This window comes from Myotis davidii, unplaced genomic scaffold, assembly GCF_000327345.1.
Source record: "Myotis davidii unplaced genomic scaffold, ASM32734v1 scaffold448, whole genome shotgun sequence".
Lineage (NCBI taxonomy): Eukaryota > Metazoa > Chordata > Mammalia > Chiroptera > Vespertilionidae > Myotis > Myotis davidii.
This window is the reverse complement of record NW_006383009.1, coordinates 3,245,575-3,256,802: the sequence shown is the minus strand read 5'-3', so window position 1 is coordinate 3,256,802 and position 11,228 is coordinate 3,245,575. Positions and strand designations below refer to the sequence as shown.

Genomic DNA, 11,228 nt, shown 5'->3' with positions numbered 1-11,228 from the left:
GGAAAAGCTAAAGGAGTTCATCACCACCAAACCAGTATTATATGAAATGCTGAAAGGTATCCTTTAAGAAGAGTAAAAGGAAGAAAAAGGTAAAGATACAAATTATGAACAACAAATACACATTTATCAACAAGTGAATCTAAAAATCAAGGGAATAAATAATCTGATGAACAGAATAAACTGGTGAATATAATAGAATCAGGGGCATAGAAAGGGAGTGGACTGGCTATTCTTGGCAGGGACAGGGGTGAGGGGGATGCAGGAAGAGACTGAACAAAAATCGTGTACCAATGGATGAGGACAGCGGGGGGAGGTGAGGGCAGAGGGTACGGGGGGATGGGTGGAGGGGAGCTATGGGGGGGAAAAAGAGGAACAACTGTAATAATCTGAACAATAAAGATGTAATAAAAAAAGAAATATGAATAAAAAACAAGATCAAAAAAATAAATAAAAACATGAAATACTTAGGAATAAGTCTTACAAAATATGTAAAAGATCTGTATGAATATAATTACAAAACTCTGATTAAAGAATTCAAAGAACTAAATAAATGTAAAAATAGCTTCCTTCTTCTTTTCTTCCTTAAATCAGGGAAGAACCCAAACGGGGGTGTTTTAATTAGTCGTTTACTAGCTGGTGTCTACAGGACACATGCATCCAACACTGTCACCGCCCTTGCCCACCCTTCACCTCTCCCAGCTCCTCCCTTCCCATAATGCCAAACTGCAGTTGAAAAATTATATTAAAATAAATAAATAAATAAATAAAATGGAAAGATATTCCATGTTCATGGATAGGGAGACTTCGTATTGTCAAAATGTCAAATCTTCCCAACGTGATTTCTAGATTTAATGACGTTCCGATAAAAGTCCCAGCAAAGTTATTTTGTAGATAATGACAAAGTGACTCCAAAGTTTATATTCAGAGAAAAAAGACCCAGAATAGCCAACATAATATTGAAGAATAAAGTTAGAAGACTGACACTACCTAACTTTAAGGCTTACTGTAAAGCTACAGTAATCAAGGCAGTGTGGTATTGATGAAGGAATGGACAAACTGATCACTAGAACAAAATAAAGGACCCATAATTAGACCCACATAAACATAGTAAAATGACCTTTCACAAAGGAGCAAAGGCAATACAATGAAGCAAAGACAGTCTTTTCAACAAACAGTGCTAGAACTGGACATTCCATGGAAAAAAAATAAAGACTCTAGACACAGACCTTACACCCTTCATTCAAAAATTAATTATAAATGGATCACAGACCTAAATGTAAAATTCAAAAATATAAAATTCCTAGAAAATATAGAAGAAAACCTAGATGACCTTGGGTATGGCAATGACATTTTAGATACAATACCAAAGACACAATCCAAGAAAAAGAAACTGATAAGCTGGACGTCATTAACATTAAAAACTTCTGCTCTGTGAAAGACAAGGTCAAGCAAATGAGAATACAAGCCGTAGACTGGAAGAAAATAACAAAATATACCATTCTATCCAGCAATCACAGTCCTTAGTATTTATCCTAAAGAGATGAAATTCTTTGTCCACACAAAAACCTGTCCACAGATGTTTATAGTAGCTTTCTTCATAATTGCTCAAACTAGGAAGGAACCAAGATGTCCTACAGTGGATAAACTGTGGTGCACCCAAAGAAATGAGCTATGAAGCCATGAAAAGACATGGAGGAAACTTAAATGCACATCGCTAAGTGAAAGAAGCCAATCTGAAAAAGCTACATTCCAATTGTATGACATTCTGGAAAAAGCAAAACTGCCAAATCAGTGAAAAGATCAGTGGTTGTCAGGGATTAGGGAGGAAGTAAGGATGAATAATTGGAACATAATCCACTTTAGATCACTCTTGATAGAAGTAATACTCTCTCCCTCCTCCTTAACCAAAGCCAACACTTTTTTTTTTTTTATCCAGTCTTTTTTTTTTATCCAGTGCAGATTTATTTGAACAGGCATGTGGTTCTAATTTCTCTATGCTGATTTTTTTAAAAAACCTTTAACCCAACAACATAAGGCTTTCTCATTAGAATGCAGTGGAATGTGGCAGCAAAGGCACTTCCACCGACTGGCCTTCTTGCCTCAGTTTCCTCACCTGTGAGAGGCCAGCACACTTGTAAACAAGGTGGCTCACACAAGTGATGTGTTAGAGATGCCGCTATAGGAGTTTAGCCCACTGGGACTGGACATTCAATGTGTTATTAATTTCTCATGACTATGGATGATGCTATATTTAAGATTATTTGGGAGATGGCATTTCAGAAGTGGGATGACTGGTCAAAGGAATAGGTAAACAGTTATAACATTGTTTTCCAAGACACACAACTGCTGGGGTGTGCCCAGACCATGGGGGGAATCAGGAAGGCACAGAAGGGCCAGAGCAGCATGTACACTAGGCGGCTGTTTGACTTGGGGGAGAGAAGAGCTGTCTCACACCTAACCCCACATGAAGATCAAACAGTCGGTGTGGAATGAATCTGACCAGGCCCAAATACCCAATCATCTCCCATTCATTCCTCCCCAGTGCGTGGAGTGCCAGCTGTGGTCCCTCAGCAGCTCACCTTCAGCCACTTCTCCCCAGGGTCCATTCTCATCCTAGGCACTCCCCCACAGCTATCCTCGACCCCTCAGCAGCCCTCTGCAAACCTTCTCTGCCTCAACCCTCAGCCTGGAATGATTGATCACCCTCTATGATTCTGGTCAGTGATCTTGGAAGCACAGTTAGCCCCATCACTCTCTATGCAGACCCTCCAAAGACTCTCAATGAACACCTGAGCCTCCTGGGACCTGGCCCTGACGGGCTCCACAGCTTGTCTGCACGGAATGTCAATGTTCACCCTGCACTCCAGCCGCACTGGCACAGTGCCCGGCATATCAACTGCTTCACTCCCGTGCAGTGGTCACCCTCCTCCTGCCTACCACCCACTCTTGCTTCCTTCCTCCTGAGCGCCTGATGGTGTCTCTGAATCAACCAGCCCAGGTGCCTGCTGCTCCCGCACTTTTTGTTATAGTCGCCATCACATCTCCTCACTTCACTGGGTGGGGACTTGTGGCCAAAAGTGACCTCACAGATGCATCACCCCATGATGGATTCAGTGTCCACCTCACCAGCCTCTGCCAGTACGACCCTGCAACAGCAACTGCGCCCCCCCCCCCCAAACTCCCCTGGCAAAGATGAGGTGCTAAATCCCACCAATGAATGAGTGAGTGGGTTAACAGACCTAGCCTGAAGGGCTGGGGTGTGACTTCATGGCTGGGGACAGTAGGGGGGTCAGGATGCTTGTCCCATCCTGTCCATGGAACCTGCACACAGGCTAGGGACTCCCACTCCTCAGAGCCTGAGGTACCACACTCCTGCTTTCTTGCTGTTCCCCTCGTTGTAAAGATGAGACCCTAAGAATACACACAATGAGCAACACAGTTTTGTGAGGTTTTGCTAGAGGGCCTGGCCTGGCCCCACCTTGGGGCCACTGTCTCTGTTACAAAGGGAGCCAGGCAAGTGCTAGAGACTTTCTCAATGAGGCACCTGGAAAAACATAAGGCCTCAAAGTCCCTGCCACACCTGCCTCAGAGACAACTCCAGGCAGTGGTGTGCACTCGGGGAGTAGATACAGGGAGGCAAGGCTGGGCTCTGGGGCCAGAAATTCCTAGAACTGAGTCCCGGCCCTGCCAGCTTCTCGCCACGGACTCTGGCCTGTCTTAGGACCACCAAGCCTGTGACCAGGCTGAGGGGTCAACTCTCTGGTGGGTCCCTCCTTACCTGAATGCCTGGTTCTCACGATTGTTTTGGAGGGCGATGGTTTCCACCTCAGGACCCCCATCCGCTATGAACCTGGCCAACTTTTCTGCAAGGTTCTTGACCTCTTCGTCCTCTGGGGGTGAAACTTTAAGCAGGCTGTCAGTACTGAGCTCAACTCACCACACCCAACAGCCTAATTTCTGCTAAAACCCCATGGGCAACAAGAGGGGTTTATTTTAGAAACAATGCAAAGAGAAACAGGCAAATGGGAATCAGATTATTACACTGAGACCAAACAGTTAATACTACAACTTATTCTGAGCCCTGCTCCCTACCCCTTCCCACCCACTGGTCTTGGGGGGCCTGGGACATGGCAGCATAATATAAGGGAAGGTTTGTGTCAGGCCCAGAGGGAAGACAGGAGCCCCCATCTTGGTCTTTCTATAGGGGGCTGCCCAGCCAGGTCACATGGGGAGGTAAGCGTGGCCCTCCTCCTGGGGAGGTCAGTGCAAAGGCAAAGGGCACGAGACACGCCAGACCAACCTCTGTGGCCCATGTCAGGCCTAAACATCAATTCCTCTCACCCACCAGCACTAGCTGGGATACTCATTAAAGCTGGAGACCATCCAACCTCTTCCCCATCCACTGACACTCATCCCATCAGATGTCACCAGTTGACTGTTTCTGCCCCCTCGGCCCCCCTCCTAAGTGTCAGACACTACATTTGTTTCTACGGTTGGTAGGCATTCATTAACAGTTGTTAAAATGACCATGAACCAATAGGCTAGCACAGCAGTCGGCAACCTTTTGGACCGCACAGACCACCAGTGGTCCATGGACCACCGGTTGACGACCGCTGGGCTAGCACACCTTCCCTGAGCTCCTGAATACAACCTTGACCTTGGTCCTCAGACCTCCCCCCTCCTCAGAGCACTGGTGAAAAGGGTGGCACTAGCCCTAGCTTGACCCTGGCTGCCAGGGAGGGCACAAACCAAGGACATCAGCGCTACCCCATGCCATGGCACCCTGTAGGAACCCTTATTTCACCTGGGGAGCAATTTGTCCACGCACCTCCCCAGAACCTCCCACCCCCTTCTACCCACCTACCTTTCTGAGAGGTTGTCTGCAACTTCTGTGATTCCTTCCTTATCTCAGCCACCTTCTTTCTGTAGTAAAGGAATTCCCTGCTATTCTTATCATGCAGAAACCTGAAGAAGTGTTTTGCAAAACAGAAAGGAAGATGAGTAACGAGGACGGGTAGACTTGTGCAGCATCTGAAGACAAGTTATGCAAAAGCAAGCTGACAAGCACAGATGCCTTGACAGAGCCCAAAATTAAGTCTCCGCATCACATTGGAGACTTTTTGCAACCTTTGGTGTAAGTTATAAAGTGCTTGGAACAGCATCTGGCCCACACAAGCAAGCACCCAGCCCCAGCCAGCCTCAGTCACCACAAGAATTTTACAAAAATGTCTGCACATACTACTGTGTGGCAAGAACATTAAGTACCAGTGACCTTCCCCTCCCAAAAATACTTACGAAAACGCTGGGTTATCCTTGTAGTTCTCCATAGCTACTTTTTCTAACTCGGGGCCTCCTTCTGCCACAAAGCGGGCCAATTTCTCTATCACTTTCCGAGTCTCGACTCCCTCTGGGGGTGAAACTTTAAGGAGGCTGTCAGTACTGGGGTTCAACTCACACACCCCACAGTCAACAGGCACACTCTCTCTACGGACCACAAGGACAAAGGGGTAGGGGAAGAAGAGGGTGAAATGCAGGAGGTTGTCAGGTGTCCCGGGTCCATGCACAAAGCACCGTGACGAGAGGGGAGTTGGTCTAAACAGTTTTCACGAGACACACTGGGTGGGAGAGAAGTGTGCGACCCTCTCAGAGGCTGAGCCGATCCATAGGCTGGAAGGGAGACGTTTGAAAACATAGCCAGCCTCTCCCCAACCCCGCCCTTTATTTTAAATGCTTAAGTCTTTTCTTTATTTACCAGCATTAAGTATAATAAATTGGTCCCCTTCCATCCTTCAAAGATGAAAAATTCTTTTAAAATAGCATTACAAACTCTGATTTAAACACATTGGGTGGGTTTCAATCCACTGCAATTAATGTCATCACAGAGGCTCAATCGTCCCCTCTGTGGCTGGTGGAGCTCTTCAAGCTGGGTAGTGAGGCCTTTGGACATGGCCCCCGTGTCTTGATGGCCTCCTCACTATCTGCTGGAACAGCGTGCTCCAGGTCATCTGGTACACTTCCTGCCCAGCCTAGAGCCAGCCATTCTTCCAAGAAGTCCTGGTTTTTGTGAGTGAGAAAATGTTTCCAGACCACCATCTGGGTGCTAAGGATGCTCACTGCCACGAACTTAATCATTACCTCAGCTTTTTCAGGGAACAGAGGTATAAAAATACATTTTTGTGTTTGCATTAGCCTCCCCTTTGAGCCATGTGGAACTTGCTTTTGTCTTTTTTGCTGGAATTTTTTGGAGGGCATCTGTCAGCCAATATACAGTCCTATCCCCTTTATGAGAACTCCCAAGGGGAAGTTCTCGCTGTCAGTCAGCGCCTGGGAACGTTTGCTCCTTTCGGCAATGGGGCTAGACCAGGGGTGGGCAAACTTTTTGACTCGAGGGCCACAATGGGTTCTTAAACTGGACCGGAGGGCCGGAACAAAAGCATGGATGGAGTGTTTGTGTGAACTAATATAAATTCAAAGTAAACATCATTACATAAAAGGGTACGGTCTTTTTTTTCAATAGTTTTATTCATTTCAAACGGCCGGATCCGGCCCGCGGACCATAGTTTGCCCACGACTGGGCTAGACACTGAGCCTGTGGCCAATCTTGTTCCTCCCCTTGCTTGGCTGCCAAGAAGCTGGGGGGAGGGGAAGAAACATGTGATCGCACCCTCCTCCTGCATACCTGACGATGACCCTGACCTGGCTGCCATTTACAAGCACAGGTGCTCTTCTGAGGCCTCCTCAACTGCAGGTCTCAACAGGCCTCAAGGGCCTTGGGACACCCACTGCCTCTTGTAAAGCGGAGGTTCATGGCAGGGTACAGTCAGAACTGCCAGGGCACCTCTCGAAGGAAACACCATCCTCTCAGGCTCTGTACTAATGTTCCAGACTTCAAGGTTCGCCACTGATCTGCTCAGATGTATGGTCTGAAGCTGGCATCCTCATCCCAGAGGCAGACCATACAGTCACTTCAGTCTGTACTCAATCAGGATAACATGACTGAGCCAGCCAGCCTGGACAGAAGTAGCCTAAGACTCCAAATAGCTCAGGTGGCACTGAAGCCTTGTTCTGAATATAGATAGATAGGGCTAGAAGTATTAGAAGTGCCACCACTGCCACCCTCTGCCCTCCTACACCTTGGGGCCTAGACTAACTCACCCAAGGCCAATAACTGTCCTTCCCCAGGCAAAAAAATGAACTCTTCAACCTGCAGGCTCATACCTCTGGCTCAGACTGGCAGGGACAGGAGCTGCATTAAGAAATGGGCTTCTGGGCCTCAGAGGGCTCGGAGGGCATGCACCCAGATTGGGGAGCCATGGAAGGTCCTCCTCATGTTGGGAGGAAAGTGCAAGTGAACACTCAATGAGGATACCCCTGCCTTGGCTGGAGGCCAGGCCCCAGAGTAGATGATGGGTCCCACAGCTCCCAGGATGAAGCCCACACTGCAGCCCCTCCTCACACCCTTCCTTTAACTGCACCCCCTTACCCCAGCAGCCTCACCTGACTGAAGTCCCAAGTACCCCATACTCCTGGCCATGCTTTCCCTGCTGACTGTGGATCTGCCCCGGAGCTGGAAAGCGGTGGTAGAAGGAGGGCGGCAGCCCCCGCACCTTACCTTTGATCTCCAGCCACTGCTCATAGTCTTCCTCTTCGTCCTCATCAGGAGATTGGAAGACACTAGGGCGGCTGGCCAGGGGCAGCTGCTTAGCGTGCACATAGTTCTTCACCTGGTTCAGTGGGCTGCTGATGAGGGGAGGCCTCTTCCCAGCACGGGGGAGTACTCGAGGTGGGGCGCTGGGCACGCTGGGGGGAGCATCTTGGGAGAGAAGGACATATACTTGTGCTCAAGCTCTGCAGTGCACCTTTCCCTATCTGCCCACCTAACCTGAGTGCTGTCGGTCCCTGGGGACTGGGGTCCTCAGCTTCCAGCACAGCACCTGGTGGGTGGTGGGTGCTCAGAGACGACACCACCCCATTTTACAGATGAGGACATCAAGGTTCACAGATACATGACTTTTTGGTTATCTAGATATGACCTGAATCCCACATCCAACTTACAACCATTCCCTCTGGTTGTCAGTGGTAAGCTGGAACAAGCCTATTCTGGGCTTTTCAAACACAGCTCATAACCGGTGACCCTGCGATAAAGACGAGCCTGTTCTTCCTCTCCGTGGGTGAATTTGGCCTAAACTTTTTTTTAGCTGTTACCTAGGAAACCTGACAAAGGTCAAAGGTCATCTGTTTTCACCATTAACTTCCTTTTATTTTTATTTCTTTACCATTAAGTTTTTTAAAGTAAAAATAAACTCTGACTGGTAAATTGCACAACCACAGTTATGGGTGGGCTCCCCAAGGGCTCACACCTGGCATGTCTCATGGATTCCTATGAAAGGGGGCCCCATTCCTCACACTTGAGCTGCCGCTCTGACCACAGCCATGGTCTCACAGCCCTGGGCCTGCTTAGTCCTGGTCCCCATGCTCCTGGACTGAAACCTGGGTTGTCTCTGCTCTTACAAGGTAAGCACCTTGAGAGCAGGTTCCATGCTTTCTTCCTGGGTGTTTAGTGTGGAAATGAGTGAAATGGGTGCTCAATAAACTCGGGATGAGAAGAACAAATCTGAGGCAGAACCTGCCATTTCTAGGAAGCCAGGGATCCCCGGGAGGAGAGAGCAGGCAGCATGAACATGAGCCCGAGCCTGAATAGGAGGAGATGGGATGGGGAAACTGCACTTACCTGTGCTAGTCTGCGCCTTCTGCAACTTCAGAAACTGCTGCAAGAAGCTGCCGTCATTGGCAAACTTGTTGGAAGCAGAAGAGTTGTGTGTGTTTGCAATTCTAGACCCAAGACAGAATACAGAGAGGGTGAACTTCTAATGGAGGGGCTGGGGCATGCCTTGCCTGTCTCAGCTCCACACCCACCCAAGTTCTTACCTGGTGAAACCCAAAACCCACCCCCAGATGTGTCTTGGGGACTGCTGAGTACAGAGCTACCTTCAGAGTTGTAAGGTGGGAACAACCTTATTCTAGTCAAAGCAATGCTACACATATTGATGTCAACTCTATCAGACTATTGACCCTCCCACTCCAAATAGCCTCCTCAACTCAGAACCACTGGCTCTCCTGCCGCACCAACTCCTATCCTACCTGGTGTAAACAAATTATCTGAGCTGCTACTGGGTACCATGTCTGTCTTCTCAGCTAGACTTTAGAATTATCTAAAACAGTGCATGTGTATGCGTTTTTACTGTGTGTGACTGCATTTCTGGGCCTGGATCGGCCAGCACTTCTGTGAGGATTACACATATACAGGAAAACACCCAAAGCAATCTCTTGGTGTGAGAATTACAGGGGGATTATATATTATATATTTTTATTTTCTCTCTCTTTTTGCAAATAGTATGTTTTACTCTAAAAAAAATTTTTTTAATCTTTTATTTTTTTAAAAAAATCTGTTTTAATTGATTTTTACAGAGGAAGTAAGAGGTACAGAGAAATAGAAACATCAATGTGAGAGAAACATCAATTGGCTGCCTTCTGTAGGTCACCCACGGGGGATTGAGCAACCCGGGCATGTGCCCTGATTGGGAATTGAACCGGAGATTCACAATCAAACTGGAGATTCACAATCAAACTGGCAACTTCTTGGTTCCTGGGTCGATGCTCAACTGCTGAGCCACACTGGCCGGGCTTAAATCTGTTTTTAAAAAATTAGCACAAGCCCAGCCAGTGTTGATCAGTGGTTGAGCACTGTACCATGCTCCAAGAGGTCGCCAGTTCAATTCAGGGTCAGGGCACATGCCTGGGTTGCTGGCTCGATCCCCAGCAGGGGGCATGCAGGAGGCAGCCAACTAATGCTGATATTTCTCTTTTATCCATGTTTCTGACTCTCTCTCCCTCTCCCTTCCTCTCTCTCCAGAAAAATAAATAAAAACATATTTTTTAAAAACATATAAAAATCAGTACAAAAGCAAAACCAGGGGCCTGAATGCTTAATTCAAATTCATTTTTCCCTATCATAAAAGTATTAGAGCTCATTATAAACAAACAAGAATGTAGAAAAATTAAAATATAAAAAGCAAAGAGGAAAACTCAATTCCTTCCACTTCACAATAGCTACTATTAACACTTTGGTATATATTTTTTATTTACCCCTAAGTTAGAAATAGAAGGAAATAAGGCTGTGATCATAGAACGTACCCTCCTTCCATTCTCTATTGTAACATACATCCTGTACCAACCTCAAAAATTCCTCATATAGAGTGTTTCTAAAGGCCGAGTAACAATCCATCATACAGATACACCAATAATTAGTAAAAGCTCAGGGAACCCACAGAGCTAGACTTTTTCCTTTAAAATTAAGTGTTAGTAGAAATCTGTTTTAATGAACTAAAAATGGAAATAACCTAAGTAGTCAACAAGGGACACTGGTTAAATAAATTATGGGCCCTGGTCGGCATGGCTCAGTGGTTACAGTGTTGGCCCATGCCCTGAAGAGTCACAGGTTTCCTTCCCCGTCAAGAGCATGTACCTGGGTTGCAGGTTCCATCCTGGCCCAGTTGGGCATGTGCAGGAGGCAGCCAATCAATGTTTTTCTCTCTCTCTACCCCTTCTTTCCCTCCCTCCCTTCCACTTTCTCTAAAGATCAATAGAAAAAATATCCTTGGGTGAGGATTAACAGTAACAACAACAAAAAAAGTAATGAAGCCCTCACACACACTACAAAGTGGTGAACCCTGAAAGCATTACGTCTAGTAAGAGAAGCCAGACACAAAAGTTCACCTATCATATAAGATATCTAGAATATGTATATCCATGAAGACAGAAACTAGATTACCATATTTGCCGGCGTATAAGACGATTTTTTGGCCCTGAAAAATATGCCTCCAAGTGGGGGGTCGTCTTATACGCCAGGTACACTTCAGATAGACTGCCCATAGTGCTTGCCCCGTGCCATAGTGGCCTCCTGATGCCCGCCCACTTCATTCCACATACCGTTCAGGCATCAGCAGCGCTGCTGGGTGTACGCTCGGCTGTTATGCGATTTTGCTGTTATGCGATTTTACCACACTCGCAAAATCGCACACAGCCGACCATACACCCAGTATGATAGCGCAAAATCACGAATCGCGATACCATACTGGGTGTATGGTTGGCTGTGTGCGATTTTGCGAGTGTGGTAAATTCGGGTTACCGTATATTTCTTTACATATGCATTGAATTTTAAAGAAGGC

The 11,228-nt window shown here is 46.9% G+C and overlaps 1 protein-coding gene across 1 annotated transcript in view; it reads right to left on the bottom strand.

Moving 5' to 3' along the window:
* Positions 1-11,228, bottom strand: part of SUGP1 (SURP and G-patch domain containing 1) — a 30,393-nt gene that overhangs the window by 14,286 nt on the left and 4,879 nt on the right. The window contains exons 3-7 of the mRNA XM_006778324.2: positions 8,732-8,832; positions 7,613-7,813; positions 5,296-5,419; positions 4,865-4,965; positions 3,779-3,902 (exon numbers count right to left, since the gene is read on the bottom strand). Coding sequence (XP_006778387.1) covers positions 3,779-3,902; positions 4,865-4,965; positions 5,296-5,419; positions 7,613-7,813; positions 8,732-8,832 — 651 coding nt within the window. The remainder of the gene's footprint in view (positions 1-3,778; positions 3,903-4,864; positions 4,966-5,295; positions 5,420-7,612; positions 7,814-8,731; positions 8,833-11,228) is intronic.